At 42.4% G+C, this 23,353-nt stretch overlaps 4 protein-coding genes across 6 annotated transcripts; 2 read left to right on the top strand and 2 right to left on the bottom strand.

Moving 5' to 3' along the window:
• The first annotated feature begins 17,486 nt into the window (after positions 1–17,486).
• Positions 17,487–18,124, top strand: Pet117 (cytochrome c oxidase assembly factor-like). The gene is made up of 2 exons (XM_076765596.1): positions 17,487–17,626; positions 17,960–18,124. Exons 1-2 carry the CDS (start codon positions 17,535–17,537, stop codon positions 18,111–18,113), a joined length of 246 nt encoding a protein of 81 aa, XP_076621711.1. The 5' UTR covers positions 17,487–17,534; the 3' UTR covers positions 18,114–18,124.
• Positions 18,125–18,141: 17 nt separating this feature from the next.
• Positions 18,142–19,111, top strand: Lin-52 (DREAM core complex component lin-52). Of its 3 annotated transcripts, none has more exons than XM_076765595.1 (5): positions 18,142–18,281; positions 18,337–18,420; positions 18,504–18,596; positions 18,674–18,830; positions 18,911–19,111. In XM_076765595.1, exons 1-4 carry the CDS (start codon positions 18,242–18,244, stop codon positions 18,805–18,807), a joined length of 351 nt encoding a protein of 116 aa, XP_076621710.1. In that variant the 5' UTR covers positions 18,142–18,241; the 3' UTR covers positions 18,808–18,830; positions 18,911–19,111. The 3 variants fall into 3 exon arrangements, with proteins under 3 accessions (XP_076621710.1, XP_076621709.1, XP_076621708.1); XM_076765594.1 differs by having other exon boundaries at positions 18,498–18,596; XM_076765593.1 differs by having other exon boundaries at positions 18,486–18,596.
• On the bottom strand, positions 18,829–20,622 carry LOC143342099 (chymotrypsin-like protease CTRL-1). The gene is made up of 7 exons (XM_076765592.1): positions 20,381–20,622; positions 20,101–20,309; positions 19,764–19,869; positions 19,535–19,695; positions 19,352–19,450; positions 19,105–19,277; positions 18,829–19,000 (listed from the first exon to the last, which is right to left on the bottom strand). The coding sequence occupies exons 1-7, from the start codon at positions 20,563–20,565 to the stop codon at positions 18,896–18,898; spliced, it is 1,038 nt and encodes a 345-aa protein (XP_076621707.1). The 5' UTR covers positions 20,566–20,622; the 3' UTR covers positions 18,829–18,895.
• Positions 20,623–20,766: 144 nt separating this feature from the next.
• LOC143342098 (PI-PLC X domain-containing protein 1) lies at positions 20,767–23,044 on the bottom strand. The gene is made up of 7 exons (XM_076765591.1): positions 22,866–23,044; positions 22,483–22,613; positions 22,176–22,424; positions 21,890–22,095; positions 21,597–21,804; positions 21,220–21,484; positions 20,767–21,079 (listed from the first exon to the last, which is right to left on the bottom strand). Exons 2-7 carry the CDS (start codon positions 22,577–22,579, stop codon positions 20,833–20,835), a joined length of 1,272 nt encoding a protein of 423 aa, XP_076621706.1. The 5' UTR covers positions 22,580–22,613; positions 22,866–23,044; the 3' UTR covers positions 20,767–20,832.
• Positions 23,045–23,353: the final 309 nt, after the last annotated feature.

The following is a 23,353-nucleotide window of genomic DNA, read 5'->3' as shown; positions in this document are numbered from 1 at the left end:
GCGTATAACTGCTTTCTGGGACGTCAAACTTACGGGAAGACAACAATGACACGAAATCGGGAAATACGATATTCGGTTTAACAACGTAACTGTTAATTAATTTTCTAACTGGTGTTTCAGCAACGATTACTCGATGGCGTTAATCTTTTAAGACGTCACGCTTTTGAAATACATGTTTCTGTAAAATTATATCGTAACGGTACAAATAAAAAGTTATAAAAAATTCTTTCGTTATGCGTTTTTCTTTTTTCGACCCATTTCCAATATGCTGCGCAGGAATACATTTTGTCGCGTATCGTGCACACGAAGATGCGTCGTAAAAATGTTTTATAGCGTGTCCCTGTGAACCAAGCATGGTCGTAAACCACAAGCTTTTCCTAATATACTACAGGGTGGTCGCAGTCCTTGGAAGAAACCGCAAGTCCTTTCCAATAACGTGGTCGACCATTAACCGGTTGTTAGGTCTATTCGGTTTACCCTTTCGCATACTCATTGTACGATCTTACGAGGGAAATTATCGCACACCGCCACGTGTACGTAAACACAAGCTCCGAAAATTTAGGAGAGACCTTGTCTTTTGAAGTTTTCTTACGCAAGAAACGTTTAAACGCGATCGTAATTTTCCAAAGGATTACGCTTGGATTTCCGTGTCGATGGAAAAAAGTAATCGTATCGAATTTCAGGTAAAATTACACATTAATGTGAATTCGAAATGAAGACAGAACCGCGAATGTAAATATTTCGAGGCACGTAAGCAGTACAATCCGAAAATTAAATTGCGTATTACGGAAATAATTAAACTGGCTGTTTGTAATACACTTTATCGCGTGAAAAATTTCAAAACGCCGGTCCGTTCAAGTTTATTTAAAAAAAAATATATGTATATCGGGCTGAACAGAAGCGCCCGTTTCAATTATAATTTTAGCAAAAAATTAAACGAGCTTCGATGGTAATTGTGTTCAGTCGCTAAACTCGTTACGCTGGAAGTTATATTTATTTCGAGAATTAATTGAATTTACCCGATTATAAATGTTAAAATTTACATAATAATAAAATTTAATTTAAAAAATAAGTTTATTAAGAGAATAGTAAATATCAAGAGTGTTTGTTTTATTTAAAAGCTTGACTTTCGAATATTTTCTTTCGCGTCGATAACGAAATGAAAATCAATTTTACGTGTTAATCGTGCTCCCACGAACAATTAACGCGTTAAACGTTGGTCCCCGAAGGGGAGGCTTCTTTTTCTAAATTCTTTTTGCGTTTTCCCCCGGATTTGTCTAGATCAAGCCGGATTCTCCGGACTAACGGAGAAGAACGTGGCGACAAATACGATCATAGGTGAAAGCAAACGCGACGCTTGGACCGAAGGTGAAGCAACGTGGAACGGTACGTCCATTAGAGTCTATCATGGCACGTAGTATTCGTGGGTCACCCGGTATCTGGCTGGTTATAATGTATGGCCTAGTCAGGTTCGGCACGGTCCAGTAGGGGGTTTGGTTGACAAATCATTAACTATGCATCGAGCCGGCCTGCAAATACTCGTTACTAGTGCTTCTCCGTACTAGCCCACCGTCGGCCTCGGTCCTCCCCCGCGTCACCCTCTACGACCCTATCTCTCTATGCCTGCCATCGACCCCCTCCCACGCCGCTCCTTGCCACCCTCCTCGCGAACCGACAAACGCGGCACCATCAGCGTACCTTCTGTCAATAGCCCAACCTAGCCATACCTAAATACGTCGGTAATCATTATGCAGCGTTATAACATCGGCTGCGATTCCACCAACCCCTAAAACTCTTTCAGTTTTCGCGGCTCGACGTTTCGGGGGATCGTACCGAATGCGAATCCGATACAATCTCGAGTGGATCTCGATGGGGATCTAAGCTCGCGCGCCGTTGCCCGCCAGCGGGAATAAAATCTCGCTGCCCTTATCGAGCAAGAAGGCGATCTGATGAAAAATACGTTAAAAGCGGCTCATTTGTCGGCGATCGACTCCGTTCGAGCAGAAACGAGAGATAAACAGAAGAGGGAGAGAAAGCAAGCATCAGAGCGAGGGGTTGATGAGAGAAACCGGGGCGGGGGGGATAAAGGGACAACGGGCGAGCGGGTGAGCGTACGAACAAGACGAAAGGGGTGAAAGACCAAGCGCAACGGACGAAAAAGGAAAAGGATGCAACGATACAGAAGGAGGGGGGAGATAGGGGGCTTGGGTGGATGGCTGATGCGGTTTCCAGCCGCTTGTACATGGGAATTTGTTGTCCGTTATGTGGCGCGCGAGTGGATCGCTGAGAAGAGGAGCCCTGCGCCGGAGAAGCCAAGGGAGGAAAGGAGAGAACAGTTTCGAGGTAACTGGCGAACGAAGGAACGAAGGAACGAGCCGTGGGAAGGGCAAAAGGGCACGGAGGGGATAGGAGGACGAGCAGACGGAGGTTAGGGTCGGTACCAGCATGCTGGGCGAGAGGGCTGAAGGGACGAGGACGAGTCGACTCTGGAGGGTGAGCGAATTCGCAGCATTAAACATGGTGGACTCGCGCATTGGTTGCGCAGTAGCTGGGCGTTACGGGCCGCACCATCGACCAGCGGACTATACGCGCTACTGTATACCAACCATCCTGCGGCATGTACCTCTCTCCCTCTCTTTCTCTCGCTTACTCTCTCTTTATCTCTCTCACAATCTCTCTATCTCTCTCTCCCTCTATTGCCCTCGCCGTATCTATGTTCCATCTAGCTAACTCCTGTTGTTTCTTACGTTACTCGCGACCATCCTCCCGCGCCTGTCCACGAAACAATCGTCGAGCACCGACGAGCTTGCGTCCCTCCCTCGTCAGCTGATATCAACCGAGATTTCCAAATACTATGGGAATACGAGGATGCTGGATAAATGACCGATTTTGGCATTGCACGGAAACGGAAAATTCATACGAGAGCTTTACTATACGACCACTTTTGTGCAACGAATATCGATAAATAAACATAGTATCGTACAGAGTTGTTTATTTTCTTGAAAATGACCCTTTGAGGGGGGGTGTATCTAGAGTCGTCGATTGAACCCCGAAGAAAATCTGAAATTTGCAGTAAGATTTTCCAGAAGAGGAAAATCCTCGAGGGACTCGAAGAAGGTTGGTACTCGTCCAGATGTGGGGTGAGGGACGAGTGCGGTCTGTTAGAAGGGAGGATGCGCGAGTATAATAAAGGGTAAACACACCCAGTCATCCCCCTGCCCCCTGCCCCCTCAGCCCAGCACCGCGAAAGGTCCTTTGCGATTTCGTGAGATTTTCAGTTAATTTTCTGGTTCCTCTTACGGACCTCTCCATCAAGCATCCCCTTCCAACTTTCTGGGCTATCTCTCGTCCACCATTCGGATTCTCGGCCGGAGCCCTTCCCTTTTCGTAAGAGTTTTCAACCCTTCCAACGAGGCAACCTGGTATAATATTCAATTACATAGCTGCAAGTAAAGTCAAACAAACCCACGGGGCTGCAAATCTCTCGGTCCGTCCCTCTCGCGCTTTCATCTTGCTCTCGCTCTCGTTCTGGCCTCTTCCAGGGTTGGTCGAGACTCTCCGGAGCTGGGAGGGTGTATACACCCACCCCGTGTATATACCTTGCGTTACTCCACGTTACTTTACCGTAGCGTTCGTGCAGTTTGCAGAGACGCCTGGCCATGGTAACGAAGAGAGTGCAAATTCTTGTTTGGAAAAGACGAGACTATAGCCCCCGTTATTCACCCCTCTGAGCCCGTCCAAAAGAAACACGACGACCTCGCGTGTACACGTTTTATGAATTTAACCCGACCTTAACTGTTCTAGAATGCAGCCTGCCGGCGTTCGTTGCGACGGCCGCCAAACACCGCCCGATTAAGCTCTACAATTTCGAACAAAGAGTGTCCTCTCTCTTTGCGTTTCCCAACGGTGTTTCCATCGTTTCGGCATTAGCGAATTAACTTGCGTAATTCGTGCTTCGAGTAGAGCTTTACGCGTTCCCTTCAACGTCTATCCTATACTTTATTTTAAATTAAAGTAACCACGGCGTTTTCTACACTCTGTGTCGAGGTTTATCTTTCAGGGTAACTGCTACGATCTCCTGAAATTTCTTACGTTTGTCGAATTTTCTATCTTGTATTGATCACGCTATCAGTCTGCGCCCGTCGAGCGATTTCGCTGGCGCCATCTGTAGAGATTTTCCGGAGCGATGGAAATCTCAAGGGCTCTAATATTCGCATAACCGTTTGATCTACGCCGCGCGCGCAATCCGCTCGAATTCTCGAAGCTGACGCAGCCTTAACTAGGATTACTGCTTGGCGTGTCCAGGTTATTAGAACGTCAACGCAGGACGAGAGTCACCGATGGAAATAGGGCTCGACGCGCAAGTTATGAGAATTATCGAGGATGATGAGCAGACAATGAGGCCAACTCGGCCGGAAACGCGGTGTAATGGGCCACGTTTGCCCGTCGAGTGAACCCCAACGATTCACGCTCGCAACTACCCCCTTGACGTACAACTGACGAGTCGAGGGAATTAAATATGAATAAGCAGAGCGCCGTGCGACCAACCGATTCTCATGCTTCGTCCACTTAACCGGACAAATTACGTTGCATTTGCGGCGTATATAGGTTTACTGGCAACTAATTGAACGTTCGATCCTACCCCGAGGAAACGAAAGAGCTTGGAAAAAAAGGAAAAGGACCATAAAGTGTCGATGAACCGGTTCGAGATTACTAGGGGAAAGCAACCGGAAGGAAAACTGCGTCTTTTGGTGCTTTCTTCCGTCCGGTTCCTTCGTCCTCTCCTCGGAGAAACTCTCGGTTCTCGGGAACACGGGCTAGCCACGCTTAATTCCAGCTAATTAATAAACTTTTACCATCTCTGTGTTTGTACCCTCCTGCTACCCCCTCGAGCCCTCTTCCAGGGAGCGTTCGAATTCATCTCCTAACCAGTTCGTCTCAAAGGGTGGCTTTACTGTTCGTTCGCTCCGCGGCCCTTTCTACCCTCCGCCCACACGACCCTGGATCCGTCTCTCTCTCGCGATCTCCCATCCTCCCTTAACGTCACCCTTTCGAGAGCGAGTTTAACCGGCTTCAAAGACACCGTACAATCATCCGCCTTCCGCTAGACGAAGTTCAAAGACCGGATCTTCCGACGTTTCCTCTTTCTGCTTCTTTCCCCCCCCCCACCCCCCGGAACGGAACGGAACGCAGTCGTATCGTAGAATTTTACTCGGCTTTACGAGAAGCTCTGTTTTCCAGATTAATCGGGACCAAAACGTTTAAGCTTAATCGGAGCTTAATTGCAAAAGAGAAGCTAGAAAATTTTCTCTGCCGCGGCTGTATCGATCCCCGTCTCGGATTCGATCGTTCGATTAAATCGAATAGGGGACGAGCGTAAAAGCGCGCGGCGCGTTATTTGTACCGAGCGCGTTCGTTCGACGGTGTGTAAATCACGTCTCTGAAGTCGGGTTTATTAGCAACGAGGCGACCGGCAATGTTTGCTCGGCAATAGAACCACGGGGAAAGAAGGGAACGGGGCCCCGTGGATAACGGAGACACCGACGCGAAAGATCCTCGCCCGAAATACTCGCACGCCCGTGCCCCCCCCTGATCCTGCCTCTGCCTCTGCCGCCCTATAATAACTGTCGCTTTGTGTACCGGCCGAAATTATGTCCCAATAAAGGTTTTACGGGCCCGCTCGAGCACATAATACACCGCCGCCTCTTGCCTTGTTAATTACGTTCGGTATCAACGCGCCGCACAGCCCCGATCGAGAAATTCACCGACGTTTAGCCAAAAAGTCACCGTCTCGTATCGACCAATTGCTTTTTAAATAAAACACTTTAATAATATCTACTTTTTCTTTTGTCAAAAGTCAGAGACGGATGCACGTTACGCTCCACAAGCTCGAAAAGCGTTAAAATATAAGAGCCCGCCGCGGTTCGTTAATTTCGAACACGCTCGCTTCGAGTATCCTATTTGTTTTTAACGCCTTCATTAATTATTCGGAGGTGCGCGCGATCGTTACACGTGCTTGGACGTTCTCGATGTCCGTCGTGCCGTTTCCGGTCACGTGGCGACTCCAGGAACGAGAGGGTCAATCGAAAGAGCCCGGACCTCGTTTATCAGGACGAAGCCGTGTGCCCGCGACGTGTAATTATGCTCTCCACCTAACGTTACACGTTATTTGCATCGAATTTTCCCCGAACGTGCAAACACGTCCCTGGACATTAATTAGAGCTCGAGGACGGCTGAATTTATGCGACACCGATGGAATCTTTCAACTTTCTCACGAAACGGAGGACACACACCGACGCTTCGTTTCGGTGAGAAGTAATCGATAACTTCTCTGTTAATTACAAAATAACAATCGTCAAGGAATCGTCGTAGAGAAATATTAAAAAGTTCCTTCTCGAAGAGACAGTTTGACTGTACGCGCGAGCTATCCGTTAAGAATGTTTAAACTAAAAAGGAGAAGTGGTCCGGTCGAGCGACGGTGTCGCTTTAAATTGACACACGGATGCCTTTACATACATATATCTAACGAACAACTAGGTATATTTGCCAGGCATAAACGGAATGGCGCGGAGTACTATGGGGTTGCGGCCAGATATCTATGCTGCGCGACTACCCTGTAATAATAGGCACTCGCTCAAATATTTCCCGGTTAAATATTTGATCTCGTTTTTCTACCATTTATTAAAGGGCACAAGTGAAACGCGAGCGCACGCGCGCCTTACGTAAAAATCTACCATCGTGAATCCAGAAACGCATATTAGAATTACGATTGCTTGCGATTCGACTCGTCAAAATGGCTTCGGAACTTCCGTGACTCCGTTTCAGCGTTACAGTTTACGATTACGCGTACCATTTCGCGTCGAAACGATCGCATTTGCGAATTGGGGAGGGGGCGAGACTAGTTCGCTTCGTAAATAAATTCTTTCTTAATAAATCCTCGTCTTATTAATAAATTCCGACGATCGCGCGGCCATAGATTAAACTGTCATAGCGACTTTGCTTTCTTACGAGTCTAATATTTACTCGCAATTGATTTTACGATTTTTCCAGCCCTTACCCCGCTGTAATACACAATTTTTTTTTTTTTAACGTTGCATTACTCTCCCATTACCCGTGTTGACTCAATTTCGTTCCTATGTCTGCCGTGTCAATATTATCCTTCGACTACCGATCCAATAAAATTTCGTTTGACTTCCGCGAATGTATCTACTTTTATACATTGTTTTTTAAATACATTAAATGATGCGCTGATTGCCCGTTCGCTGCGCTCGAAAACTGTAATAAACGTTTGCAAACACGGATTAGAATAACGACGGCGTGGTCACCGATATAAATTACCTTTTAATTCGCAGCGATTGATAATACCAAATTAGTTTAATTTACGAAACCAGGTGACACCGTAGCTACCCAAGAGAGGCAAGTTCCGCGACGCGGAAAGGGATCACCCCCGAACGACGGTGCTTTTGTGTCGTCGCCCCTAAAAAGGAACAAGAAAAAAAAGTCTTTTCGAGGTACTCGAACGCGTAGCCCAAGTTTTCCGGTTTTTTTCAAAGCGGCATCGAGCGATTCCTCGATAAGTGACCTCGCCGTATTACCTAGATTACCATCGACGCCGAACCACCCCCGGCATCCGCCGGCTCAATGGTCAGACTCGGTCAATATATTCGCGGTAGGGGGCAAGGAGGGGGGTGGTGGGTAGCAAGGGAGGTGCACGATGTACGGAACGATCGCGGAGGTACGAGACGGGCAGCAGGAAGCGGTGTAGGAGGTAACCCGTCGAGGAACACCCGAACCGAGAAAGAGAGAGATGGGTTGCACGATCGAGGGGGAGTGGCGCAAACATTTGCCTGCCGCCCGGTAAATTAAAAGCACACAGAGAGGAGAGAATAGAAACGAGAGGAGAGTGAGTAAGTGAATGAACGAACCGACCGAGGGACGGGATCCGTAGGTGGCCATCGCTTTCTCCTCCACCTTTCTCTCTACCCCGTCGCATCACTTTCGAGCCCGAATTCGCGACCAGACCGCTTTGCCAAACACTCCTCTGCAAGTACTTTATCTACGTCCGCAACCAACTGTAAATTTGCTGGAAAAATTGTTCGATTAGGCGACCGACGCGTCGCGACGCCCCGAGGAGGCCCTATTAACCCTCCCGTACACTCGATCCAGGGTCATTTTGACCCGGTCTTCACCCTCTTTCCTTATTCCTCCCATAAACAGACAGACACAGTCTTTCGATCCACGTTCCGTATAATTTTTATATACATTATTGTTACTTTCGATCGTTTATTCTTTGTACTTTGTACGGTTTTCAATTATATTTGCTAGCGAAATTTTTCACAAACAATTTGTTGATCAAACGCACCGTTTCTCGGTTAGGAATATTTTCGTTGTACACGCGTGTACAATGGCGAGCGTTCTTCGTGTCAAAAATTACAGGGAACCGGCCGAACGAAAGACCAGTTTTCGAATTTACCGCATCGTTACGCGTAAACAACATTGTTATATTTTCCAACTGCCGGCGCAAATTAATCTACAGCGTTGCTGCAGCCTTCATCGACTACGGACCAACCTATGTAATAATGTTCTGAGCGCGATCATATATTTTACTAGATTAAATGTATTCGAACGTCAAAACCAATTTCCGCTGTTTTTGTTTATACAGATATTCGTTGAAATAAAGACAGCGTTACGAGCCCATTAAACAGTCACGTTACATTTCGGTCTTAATTAATTTACAAGAGAATTTTAACACATACCGTTGGCATTTGTTTCTATTCGTGGCTCGCTGCAAGAAACTTTAAAGATCAAGTTAAATCAAGTTTTTTCGCTTCCTGGCAAACATTTTCGACTTCGTAGAAAATTGATTAATTTTCGAAAGCTCAAACACACTCCATTAATTAGGTTTCGACCCGCGGCGTACCAGCGAGCGCGTGTAGAAGGAAAACTAACCCACTGATCGGTGGGGGGTGGGACTCGAAAAATTAGTTTATTGTCTAAAGAGCCAGGTTTCTCTGGAGTCTGATAAAACCGTTCCACGTTCGCGTGATCGAATCGTCTCTTCGGACGCCCTAGGAAACCCGTTAATCCTAAAAAGCCAGTATAAATCGTTTAATCAGGGCGAGAACGCGTGTTCGACTGGCATTGCACCACAGGATCGTGTGAAAATCAAGTCCTCGGTTCTTATCGCGTGTCACTGCCTCCCCCGTTCCGCTTTGTCTCTCAATCGGCCGCTTTTATGATTCGTTTGGCTCCCTTCGCGTCGTCCCGCCGCCCCCTTCTTCTCGCTCTGTCTCTTTCTCGTCCAGCCATCAAACGTTCGCTTGGATATGCATGTCGTTTGCGGCGGAGGGATGGAACGGGATGGTAGTGCGAGCCTCTCTGTGTTGACAGGTAAATATTTGTCGCGGCATACACCACCACCGTCAACCACCGTCGACCACCGTCAACCGCCACTACCACCATCTCCGCGTTCGCGTTCGCGTTCACGTTCGCGTTCGCGTTCGCATTCGCGTTCTCCAACACCGAGCCTCGTGTCTCCTACCCCTTTACCTAACGCTCTCTCCTTTTACCCGTTTTCGCGCCAAGACACCCGCGTCTTCGATCACCCACCCAAAAGACTTCCAACCAGTCGATTACAACCCCAACCCCCCAAACAGTGGATCTTCCAAACCATTCAAAGATTCCACTTGTCATCGATACGTAGAAATAAAAATTATTATCTAGAATCTATGAAGACTCTAGATCTTAGCTAGGATAGCGATCATCTTCCGAAACCCTTTACCTAACGCTCTCTCCTTTCACCCGTTTTCGCGCCAAGACACCCGCGTCTTCGATCACCCACCCAAAAGACTTCCAACGACTCGATTACAACCCCAACCCCCCAAACAGTGAATCTTCCAAACCATCCAGAGATTCCACTCGTCATCGATATGTAGAAATAAAAATTATTCCTGTTACACGGGAGTCTATGAAGACTCTGGATCTTAGCTAGGATAGCGATCATCTTGCGAATCCCTTTACCTAACGCTCTCTCCTTTTACCCGTTTTCGCGCCAAGACACCCGCGTCTTCGATCACCCACCCAAAAGACTTCCAACGACTCGATTACAACCCCAACCCCCCAAACAGTGGATCTTCCAAACCATCCAGAGATTCCACTTGTCATCGATACGTAAAAATAAAAATTATTCCTGTTACACGGGAATCTATGGAGTCTCTGGATCTTAGCTAGGATAGCGATCATCTTGCGAAACCCTTTACCTGACGCTCTCTCCTTTCACCCGTTTTCGCGCCAAGACACCCGCGTCTTCGATCACCTACCGAAACGACTTCCAACCAGGCGATTACAACCCCAACCCCCTAAACAGAGGATCTTCCAAACCATCCAGAGATTCCACTCGTCATCGATACGTAGAAATAAAAATTATTCCTGTTACACGGGAGTCTATGGAGTCTCTGGATCTTAGCTAGGATAGCGATCATCTTCCGAAACTGTTCTCACGACGACGCGGATGTACTCGTGAAATCGAGCAACGTCGAAAAACGTTCGTTTTAAGTGGCGTACGCGTGTTGTCGCAACGATGTCCCCACGGCTCCTCGACGCGATAGCTGAAGGGTTAATTAAGATGCACTCGAGAGGACCGCAGAGATCGGTCAACAGCCATCATACTTGGACGTCGCGCGAGGAACGAGGAACACGGCTCCGAACCCGGGTAAAAAGGAATCAGAGGGAGTGAAACGGAATGCAATCGAGTCTTTGTTGCGCTTTTACCTGGAGGCCGACTAGGCCCGCCACTGTCTGCCCGTGTTTGTCCCGCGCAAACTTTGTTTTTACAAATAGAACCACATGTTCCTCCGTTCACCCTCTAACCCGCTACCCATTCTCTTTCACCCACCCACCTCCCTCCTCCCAAACACACACACACACACACGCACACAGAGCTTCTGGTATCTGCCACAACGGTATCCCTCTCTTTTTCTTCCGCTCTCCGTCCCGCTTTCATCTTCGCGCCTCCTCTTTCGCTCCTCTTCCTAGACCCACACCCCTGCGCACACACGCGACAGGTGGTAAAGTATAACAAAAAGGCAACTTCATTCAAACGGTTTGCGTTGGATTCGCTTTGCACCTCGGAATTTCTTTGGAAAGCTGCACCCGTCAAATATTAGTTCGCGACAGGCTTTTGTGGCTCATGGATTCTCGCGTCGTGGGAGGGGGGCTTGAACGTGCTCTACGGTTCAACGTTTCGAGTTCTTTTAATCGTAATTGGACGAATCGGACAACGTTACACGGATAACTTTCCAGATACTTTCTATTTTAGCGTTCCTTCTCGTACAGCGAAAGACTAGCTTCGTACGCGAACCTTGCTTCCGAATATCTCTAAAATTCGAAAGTTAGATTTGGAGTTAGGCTCCCTTAGAGTATCTACGGGAGGATACCGATCGGAATGGTTGTTAATTAATATTTATGAGCGTCGTACGTGCATTTCTGAATAGAACTTGTTCAATGAGTGGCAATGTCAGTGGCGTTCGCTTAAATTGCTCATCGAATATTCATGCGCAAGCGGCCGCGGGAATGCAGTTCCGACTTATACCTAAATACGAATGAAAAACGCGCTAAAACGACCGAACCATCCATGAGAATTTTCGCTATTGCAACGCACAAATTGTTTATTTAACCGTGATTAGAAAATTCACGGTGAGAACAAGTAACGAGTTTGAGATTCGAAATTTTCGAGGGTCAACGGGATTCGAGGAATAGTTATTTACTGCTCGTCTCCGTTCGGAACAGAGGTAGATTGTGAATTCGGCTGGACCAGGAGAGTTCCCGTACCACGCGCAAAGAAGGTAGGAGATGTATACTAATTGAAGGGCCGGTTAGAAGCAAGACAGTAGCGAGTCTTCCGATTAACACCTCCGTTGGACCACACACAGCCTTCGTTTCAAGAATTTTCATTCCCATTTTTGTTTATCGAGAGAGGCGAATCTGGTTTCTGTGTGCACACGCCTGATAATAATAATAATATGGTCTCTTTCAACAGGATCGTTGTTCTTGCGACGAGACAACACGACTAGCGTCACACAGAGAGCTTGGTTAGCATTCTGATCGAAACGATTGCTTCCTGGTGAATTTAAACGTTTTGTAAAATAATTTTAGAATAAAGTGTTGCACCGATACCGCGATCCTGGGTTCCACTAACGATAAAATATCTTAAAACTAGGCTGCGTGGTTGGAGAAAACAGGAAAATCAAGAATACCAATTTGTTGATGGAGACTTTGTTAAAAAGTTCTTAACGTTTTAAGTTCCACCGGTTCTGAATTTTTTTCTCGAAAGTGGGTAGGATTTCGGGGGTATGTCTATTCACCAAAAATGCTTGTAATTGACCCCCACAACCGAAAATAATTTTTTTAGAACGATTTGAAAAAATTTATTTTCACTGAAAAATTTAGGCACTTACTCGAATTTTTTTCTAGAAAGTGGGTAGGATTTCAGGGGTATGTCTATTCACCAAAAATGCTTGTAATCGACTCCTGCAACTGAAAATAATTTTTTTAGAACGATTGAAAAAAATTTTTTTTCGCTGAAAAATTTAGGCACCTACCCCCTGTCGATTTTTCTTAAAAATTCGTTTTTGATTTTTAGTAATTTAGTTTGATGCCCTATAGAAAAGTTGTCTAATACTCTTTTGTAGGTACCCATAAGCTCTACTTCAGAGAAGTTTCATTGAAATATATTCACAATTGTAGGAGTTATGGCTGTTTGAAAATTGGACCATTTTCATGGGGTTTTTCTCATTTTACGGGGTCAAGGATCAACTTTTCGAATATTTTTGCGATTTGTACATATTCTCCATCAAAATACGCGTAGTTTGCTTTTTTAAACATTAAAATCGTCCAATTCGTTCAGAAGTTATTACGTTTTAAAGATTCACATGAAAATTCGGGCAGAGATTTCTGGCCCGATATTATATTTTCGGTAAGGAATTTTTTTCTCGAAACTGAGTAGAATTTCGGGGGTATGTGTAATGACCAAATATGATTGTAATCGACCCCTGCAACTGAAAATAATTTTTTTAGAATAATTTGAAATTTTTTGATTTCGTCTAAAAATTTCAGTACCTATTCGATTTTTTTTCTCGAAAATGGATAGGATTTCGAGGGTATATTTATTCACCAAAAATGATTGTAATTGACCCCCACAACTGAAAATAATTTTTCCAGAACGATTTGAAATTTTTGAATTTAATTGTTAATAACTTTTTAACGAAGCCTCCATCAACAAATTGGTATTCTTGATTTTCGTCTTATTTTGGCCTCTAGAATCCTCCATTAAAATTTTTAATAGAGGGTGGTCGAATACCCTGTATATAGTCACTGAATTCCTAATGAAAGGGACTATCATTGTAGATGTTTCAAAAAGGGTGATTCTATCTAAAAAATGACATAGAAATAAAAATATTTTTGGGATCGTATGGACCCCATTGTACCATTCATTGACATTTGACGTATCTTTAACACTAGATTTACGGAAATCGTCAATTTAACGGATGTCAGATTCCATATTTAAAATTGCAGACCACGTAAATATTATTTTTTAACAACTTACGTTGAATTTATCTGATGCAATGGCATGAATGCATATTCTAATTAAAAGAAAAATCGTATTTTAAGGTAACCGTCAACATGAAAGGTATCAATAAATATACGTGTGATCAATGCCCGTAAATCCAGTGTTAAAAACAACAAAAATATTTGAGGTGCAAATGTTACCTATCTTTTATTAATTCGATACGATCACGGGAAAGGAAATGACAGTTTCGGGTCGAAGTAAGAGCAACGTCGAACCGAGAAAAACGTTGGAAATATGTTGAAGGCAGGCAATGTGGTATGCAAAAGTGCAGAAGCGCTTTGGCGAAAAACATCAACAGCAGAAGGAGGATAGGGGGGAAAAAAGGCGACTACTTTTGGAAGTTCATGAAAGTTCGTTTACACAACTCTTTCCCGTACTGTGATGCATTATGCTCTCGAGACGGACTGACCTGAAATCTTCGGCCTCCGCTGCACTTCACGAAGGAAGGAGCATCACGACTCGTCATTCCGGTACGCTTTCTACGGATTCGTCCGATATACTATGTGTCCCGGAAGTACTAAATAGCTTCTGTTCACAGGATAAATCCTCGATCTCGTTAGCGTATCACGAGTTCCGGCTCGAATACTTATTTTACTCTGCCTTACTTGCTTTTCAACAATTCTTCGAGTACTCGTCTATAAAAATCGAATAAAGAAGAGGACGCCAGATCATCTCGTGTCTCAGTTGTCTCTTCGCTGCCCTTTAAGACTTTACAACGATAAAATTGCGAATCGCGACAGGTTCCAGCGATAGTACGCGACGCAGTATTGTTCGATAGAAAAAGCTGGGAGTCTCGTGTCATATTCTACCCGGTATGCTGTCCGAGCAACCGCTTCGTTCGATGGAGTACTTGGTCCGCGCGCGACTCCTGAGGGTACTCGAGGCCAAGTCGAGAGAGACCTCTCTACATGGGTGGTCCATTCTCCTTACGCATGCATTGTAGAAGTTCGGTAAAGCTCGCACTAAGGATACATCGGCCTCGGGAAGCTGTCCAGGAGTCGTCCGACGGAATTCGATAATTGTATCCTAAACCGTTCTCTCACGCTTTCGACGCTACCGTCGAGAACTCGTCGAGATCATGTTCGGAGACCAAGTCTGCTATCCTACGCGATAAACTATACGTGTGAACGTTTGTGAAGACGCTCCTATCGATAACTAACTTTGTATACTTCGTCGTTGAGTCCAGGACACAACTCAGATTTCAAGACGCGCAAATAGCCGAATTTCCGATGAAAGAATCTACCTCTCCCTGTTCGAGAGACGGCTAAGGGAAACATGGTCGATTCATCATGCCGCCTGTCCTATGCTGCTCCCAAACTTACGATATTACCTCCGAGATGTGGAACGCGAAGAGGTAGAGAAACGTGGCCTGTATTCCGCAGATAAGAACGGACCCTATATCCCCGCAACGTTGCCTCCACCCTTCCGTGCGATCAAGATTCCTTCCGGTCCCAATTACGTACCAGATACTTGCGTGGTCACGTGAGGATTATCATCCCTCTGTAGCCAGTGGTAGAAAAAGGAGATACGTACGACACAGTGTTGCGCAAAAATGCTAACACGGTGTATTTATGACGTTCGAAACGATCGCGTTACTTTGGTGACATCGACGATCGTATAAACAACTGTAGGAATTAAATATCTTTTTGTTAAGGGATTGAATCTGTTGGTAACGTTGAAAATTACATGAAAATGGTAATGGGGTTTCGAGATCTCATAAAAATGGGACGAAAAAATATATTTGGTGAAAGATCTACTCGTATACCTCGTCTCTGAGAATACTCTGTATTTATGACGACCTATGCAAAGCGGATCGCAGCCAATTTGCTAATATTATTTAGTTTTTAATTAATAATTGCATTGTCCAGCTAAGAGTGATACGATTATTAATTAAACGCTAAATAATATTACCCAGGTCTCACCACGAGGAGGTTGCTGCGAGTGGAGACCCACCCTAACCGATTCCCAACCACCCTCCATTAATAAAGATCTTCTGTAACCAAGTGCAACCAATGAAAGATGCACAACCAACGAAGAGAGTTGAAAGAACGAAGGAAGAATCGAACAAAGTACCTCTGCAGAGTATTACAAGAATTCGAGCAAGAACATAAAATTAAAAATCTTATTCTAATCACTGTAATAAAAATTCATGAAATAGTATAGAAACAAATATAGTATATGATTGAACATACATGATTGTATGCCCCTGCTTATACGTCTAAGGTGATGAAAGGGTGGGGAGACTAGTCAGAGCCAAAGTTAAAGTTAAAAGTTAAGACTGTCTTGTCTGCAAAGAAACTATTTCGATTGGTCCCACCTCTTGACCAATTCTGGATCTTCACTGGACCGCTGACCTTGATCTCAACCTCACTGATGACCACCAGTGACCATAAGTTAGTCATTGTTGATCATGGACCCATTAAAACCATTACGGAGATTAAAGCCTTCTTACGAGGATCTCCTTACAATTTGATGCATGATCTTTTTAACATTTTGTTCTACTTTGGAAGAGTGTATCTCATGTTATAAGACACTTATGGTACAGCGATAGCGTTCGATAGTTGACTATGGAGAAGGGATTGAAATTCATTTCTAAATCTGTTGGTAATGTTTCGAGTGATACGAAAATGGTAATGGGGCTCTAGAGCCCCAGAAAAAGGTCGAAAAAATACATTAGGTGAAAAGTTATAAGTTAAAGAAAGTGTGACCCATTGGTGGTACATGATTTGCACAGCCATTTACGGTAAAATGCCTAAGTTTATCGTGGAATAGTTCGTTACCATCGACGCTAGATGGCGCCTATTTTTCGACCTCAAACCCTCTGGTGCTAAAACGCCCAAGTTTGTCGAGAAATAATTCACGTTTTACACACTAGATGGTATCCCAATTATTTACGATCGAAAACTAATTTTAATTTATTTGTTAATGCAACAATAGAGTACCCAGTACTTTACATCACTTATAAATGCATCACAATTAACGCCAAAGGCCCAAACTTGTCTAGAAACAGTCCTATTCCTGTCTGTTAATTCCGTTAACCTGCCTTAGGTTAGCAATGTCTTCTGACAATAATAGGACTGTTTCTAGACAAGTTTGGACCTTTGGCGTTAATTGTGAAGCATTTATAAGTGACCTAAATTAGTGAGTACTCTATCGTTGCATTAATAAATAAATTAAAGTTAGTTTTCGATCGTAAATAATTGGGGCACCATCTAGTATGTAAAAAGTGATTTATTTCTCGACAAACTTGGGCGTTTTATGGTAGATGTCGTCTTGATATATATAGATATACAGTGAATTAAAAATAAACAAATATATATACCAGACTAATATTTCATTTCCCAACAATTAATTATCATTACACTTTTCAAATGTTTATTCTACTTTCGTGTTTCTTGAGAATTAAACCTCAACATATCATGCAATTCATAAATCATTCGAATGACTAATTACTTTAATTTTAGAATCATACGATAGTACAATGTGTAAATAATTGTTGATCGAAACTTTTGCTAATACAACAAAGACGAAATTCTTGGATTTGTTAACTTTACCAACTTCGATAGTAGAGATTGAATATGATTCCTAAAGACATCGTCCTCAAACCCAGAATGTGGTATAAAATCACCAACCCTTTACTATCGTATCCACAATCGCTACACCTGTTATTTCAGTCAACAATAACTATGTTCCAAAATTGTACAATTGAAATAAATAATCGATAAGAAAATATTTAAGAATACCTTCTTGTCTATACTTGTTTAAAAAAATAGATGTTGGTACTGCGATCGTAAAAAAGCACTAGGTCCATTGTACCTTGTTTATGATTTGGTTTTTATTTTATTGATATTATATGGATCGAGACAAAGTACGGCAGAGAAATATTTAAAAGATATTGCGCGTGATAATGTCATTTGCCGCAAAAACTACGTTCGCGTTATGTTGTGTAGTATCGTTTAGTATAATAGGTTACGTTCACTATAGACAAGAGTACGACAGGTAATTTCTGATAAAAAGTTAGGTTATGTAATGGTGTCCTATATTTCCTAAAGTAGCGAAATATCAAAATAGAATCAAGATTAAAGGGGAATTTTTCATAAAAATCTCTTTTTAAAGCGAACTCTTTTGGTATAAAAATATCGAATTGGAACAATGTAGTTATGTTGGTACGAGTCACGAAGGGCTTCAATACGCCATGATGTAAATTCTAAACAAAATCATTATCTTATTGTTCGAATAAAATAATTTTTTGAATGAGAATTCCGCGTTCCTCGATTTGGTATTCAACGAAATATACTGCGATAGCGTTATATGTACCCATAATTTCCCTAGGAAACAGCTTCATTCAGGTGTAATTCGTGATATCGAACGACAAGAACGCAGAAAAATACAAAACTTGTATTACCTCCAACAACAACAAGAATTAACAAAGGTCTTGAAAGCGTCCGAGAAACAGAACGAAAGTCAACATAGCTTGCAAATATAATTTATTCGTAATAAAAGTCGAGTAGTGCGTTGTATTAAATTTGTTTTCACTCATATTGTTATTTTGTTTTCTCGGCGTACGTAATTTTTTTTTTTACCAAATTTAAGTAAAGTTAAGGGACAGTTTCAATGAATATAATGACCACGGAAGAACCAGTAGATCAACCAGGTAAGTATGCATAAAGAGATGTTTCATGACAAATCTACTGCTCATTTACTGTTAGTTGTAGATCTAATTTGTGTGGAAGAAAGTCTCATGAGTTTAGAAAAACTTGATAGAGCTTCCCCTGATTTATGGCCAGAACAAAGTGAGTTCGTGCGAAAGAACAATATGTTTTATTTCGAATAAAATGATAATATATCATATATGTAGTGGTTAATGAAGTTCCAGGTGTTAACGAGTTTGTTGCTCAAAATTCTCCCCAAACTGAACCATCTGCTTGGGCTGCTGGTCTTACACCGGATGATATAAATCAATTACATCGTAAGTTTACATTCAGGAGGTAGAATTTATTGATTGTATTGTACCCTATGTATACAATGATAGTAATTTTATTTCAGAATTGGGTAACTTATCCATGACTGGTTTAATATCTGAAGTTAAAAAGTTGCATGACATGGCTTATCAATTGGGATTGGAAGAGGCAAAAGAAATGACACGTGGAAAGTACTTAAACATCTTTAAACACAAATAGAGAAATCCTGAACTGTAAAATGGGTATGTAAGTTCCACAATTTACGATGTAATTTTTAATTTTAATATACCGACCTTCCGATAAACGATTAACAATTTTCTAGAATCCAGCGTATGTGTCTTTGTACATCAACAAAGACGGACGGAAATTCGATGTTCAAGTTACAGTTAGCACCATACGACAAAATGCCTAACTAAAAATCGCATACCAATGTTGTTATTACTTTGTAAAGAAACGATAAATGTACATGATTTTTCTGTAAATATATTACGGTTACAAAAATAAAAAAATTCTTACCAAGAAATATGTGTCGTTGTATTCAAATAAAAGCGGGCTTCCGCTATAACCCGAGCAAGGTACTTCGTTTCCTGTTGCGCATAGTTCAACGGACAATTCTTGACCATAGTAACTCGAACATTCGTTATTGGACATAATTCTCATTTTCAAAGACTGTTGTTGACAGGGCTTGGCTGAAATAAAATTAAAATATACGATATTTGATACACGCTCCTCTGATCGCGGTTACGTTATACGTTATTCTTACTAATTTGACCGGCTAATTTCCCCCATCCAACAAGAATAGAATTAATACTCCGATTTATGTATCTATTGTTTGGAGGAAGACATATGGGCTGCGCAGTTGCTAAACAAAAATACAAATTTTCTAAAATCTCGATATATATTTTGTAGCAAGAATTGGAAATAGATTGCTATGGCGAGTAATTACCAGTGTATTCGATCGGTTCTTTCAAACGTAACATCGCTATATTGTTCATAAAAGTGTCAGCTTTGTAATTTGGATGTTTTATTACGTACGATACATTATTTGTCTGGGTATTGCATTTAGAATCCGTCTCGGCATTATATTCTCCAACGGTAATTGAATATCTGTTACACGAATACAAAAGAATAATTTTGAAGATTTGCTTTAAAAATCATGAATTAGTTCAACGTACAATTTATAGTCGTCTGAGTTTGCGAGAGCGCAACTAGCAGTAGTCAGTATCGTACGTTTGTTCAAAATTACTCCGGTGCAGGGATACTTTATTTCTCCTGTTGTACCTACGATAAAATTATGTAAATTTTTCTCCAATATGGTACATAAATTACAAAAATCTGGGCCCAAACGTAGGCGTCAACGCGCGTTAAACAGACCAGACTGATGCTAAACTGTTTCGTAACAGAAACTATAAGAATCATGGCGCGTGATATTCACGTTTGGGCCAAAATCTTCATCACGAGTTAGACTCGTTAAAGTACGGGAAGGGATTAATAAAATAAGCAAATACTTACTTATAAAGCCAATCCTTGCAACAAAAGGGTACACTCCAGCAGCGTTTATGCTACTTTGAACGAAGCTTTTCCCACATTCTGAAATCGAATTTGACCTCGCGAAGAGTGCACCATCTTCCTGCGTAAAAGTTGGGTTTACAATATTACCATCCACGTCACAGCACACCTTTGTTCTAGTGCTGTCGTAACCGCAGATTGCTTGACGAAATCTATATTAATATTAAAATGTCTATAACTAAACGTTTATTTATTATAGTCACTTTCTTTTGCTTTGGCCTACCTATGAATTGGAAGCAGATTCTCGTTCATCAAATTTAAAATAACCGGGCAGTGATCGATAAAAGTGCATACCTTATCGTTCGGACAATTGATCGAATTGCTCGAATATATTTCGCTCAAGAAGCTTTGCGATTGTTCGGTAACGTTCAACGCAAGAATAAGATACAATATAAACAAAAGAGACATTTTCTACAGTCGACTGACTCGGTTTAAAACATATTATAAACTGATCCCTCCGACAGATTCCATTTCGTAATGTACGATAGATTTTATTCAAGCGACTACCTTGGTTTACAGCATTATTCTCGTTCTTCCGGCGGAAGTCTCATTGTAGCGCAAAAAATAGTTTGCAAATGTTCGCGCAGAAAATATCGAAAGCAATCCATCTATACGTAAAAATGTTTTATTAGGAGTACAATAACGAGAATTTATAAAATTCAATCGGAAGAATGTTTAATATCGGCAGTGTAAATGGCGATTCTCGTTGGATTTAATGGCAGTTTCAACGATACCAGTGCCTCTCACGAAATCCACTGCCACAATATTGGCAGAGTATTGCCAAACTGTGCTGTACCAATTTGTTACATTGACATTAACTCTGTGCGCCATGTCACGAAGATTTCCCAGTCGATTGTAAATTACGTCCATTACGTTCATTGTTAATTCTGCCATTGCTGATCGCGGTCTCACTCTGTAATCGCTGAAGCAAAGAGAACGATTAGGAAATAATGCTTCGACTGCAATTATGCTCGCGTTGACCGATATCGACTCGAACCAAATTATACGTATCGTAAGCAAAAATGTGCCATTATTCTTGACTTTGTTTCCCAACCATTTTACCTGTCTTCGTTTTCAATTGTGTCCAAATATTTGTACAAATCCTCGATGCTCCTTACGTTGCCCCATTGATGTCGCACGCAAGGCCACATGCTAGCGTGTTCCCGAACAATTTGCGTGTTTTCATAACCGATTATTAATCTTTTGCCGGAAGACCAAATGTCATTCATTGTGATAGCCCACCCATTATTACTCGTCAAGAAATAATCTCGAAACTGATCTTCCAAATACGATACCAATTCCCGATGAACCGATATATCGTCGAATCCTAAGAAAAGGAAGATCTGATCACGGATACAAGCACAAGATAAATGTGCAGTTTCGATATAGATTCAGCGGGCTTCTCAAGAATTGCGTTTGAATAAAGTTTAAGAAATTACCAATAGGGAATTCGCGAATGTCGAATATCACAATTTCCTCGGTATTTTCGAGGAACCTTTTCACTTGATCTATGACAGTTTGCAGCGACACCGACCGATAAAATAGCCCGTGATTCGTCCACCAAAGCTCTTTGGTAAAAGGATAACTTCCTACTCGGATGTCCAAATACCGTACACCGTGTATCAATTGACCGAGTATATCCATATCCTGAAGATGTACATAGAAATGCTTGCAAAAGTTTATTACTAACGAAAGCATCGAAGAATGCAGAAATATCAATTTTACTAATTACCTGTGTCACAGCGTACTTCGAGACGAAGAGTTTCGTATTATTTTCCTGAGCGTAACACGCGGAATCGTGCGTGCCAGGGAGAAAAATTTGACTAATTCTGAGAGGACTCAGAATATGTTTCATCTCTTTCATCCATGTCGGATGCGTCTTCAGATAGTTCGTTTCTTTCACGTTACCTGTTGTCGTCAGCACCGCAACGTAATATTCTAAGAAAACGATATTCTAGGAACAGTTTCATCGTGTCCTACCCATCGAACGATAATAGAAAGATTCGTGTGTTACCTACTCGAGGATCGCTGCACGAAAGAAAGATTCGAGCTGGGTAAAAATTTCGTTTGTATCCCGGTTTTCTCGACGCCACTCGATTCGTTGGACGTAACATTGTAAAGTATAAGCGGAGAACTCGAATTATTTTCTTTCATGAGCACGATCTTCTCGTCGGGCCCAAGATCCACGTTGTTCCAGTAAATTTCGATCTCCCGCATCCGCGAATCCGACATTACGGGCGAAATAAGTATACCGATGTGAGATTGCCCTACAAGTACAAGTTCGAATTTCTAAAAATTGTTTGCAACTCGATGAATATTACTTACAGGTTTCCGCGGACGAATTGCAAACCCTCGCAGTGAAAGTTCCATTAATAGTCGCTAACAGTAAACCGGGTATCAAGATTACTGTATAACGAGCCATTACTGTCGTTTATCTTGTTTCATGTTTAAGTGTCCTATTACGCGAAAATTTATATTTTATTAATAACATGTATGACATTCATTATTAAAATAAAAAAATAATCGATACACCGATTAAATCTAAACGATTCAAATATTTTGTACTATCGATCTGGAGAACAACTTGCTCGAACGATTCGAATTTACGCACTATAAATCAGATTGATCGGGCAAATTTTATTCACAATTAAGATAAGAATCTAACGATCGCGTTGCAAGGCAAACAAATGAAAAATTAATGTTCTTACCAGAGAATATCTTTTGCACAGAGACTCGAAGATCGTGACCAGCAGTTATTGAGCTTCTAATTGGCTGGACTCGCGATAATTGTGCTCGGAACGGCGAAAAGTAAGCGAATGAGATCGAAAGAAGCGAAAAACAGAAGGAAAGATAAACAGGAACTCGTGGATATAGCGACTTGACCCCGCAATGCGCCGCGGAACATTATGCAACATGATTTTACAACTACTCTTTCATCCTATTACGAACGCGACGCGTACAATGACGTATTCGCCTCTTTCAATGAAAAAACACTGGTCGGCAAAAAGTAGCTTCGTTCGTGCTCGATAAAAATTCTTCAATTCAAAATAATTGTTTGGTATAATTAAATTAGAAGATCGAAGGAACTTTGCTTCCTTTTATCTCTTTAGTTTAGTAATCTAGCTTCTAATAATGTAAATGGGAGATCGATGGAACTTGGATTCCCATCCATCCTGTATAAAATACACATTGCAAC

Source organism: Colletes latitarsis, chromosome 5 (genome assembly GCF_051014445.1).
Source record: "Colletes latitarsis isolate SP2378_abdomen chromosome 5, iyColLati1, whole genome shotgun sequence".
NCBI classification, from domain to species: domain Eukaryota; kingdom Metazoa; phylum Arthropoda; class Insecta; order Hymenoptera; family Colletidae; genus Colletes; species Colletes latitarsis.
Note: the sequence above shows the minus strand (reverse complement) of the source record. Positions and strands in the feature narration are given on the sequence as shown.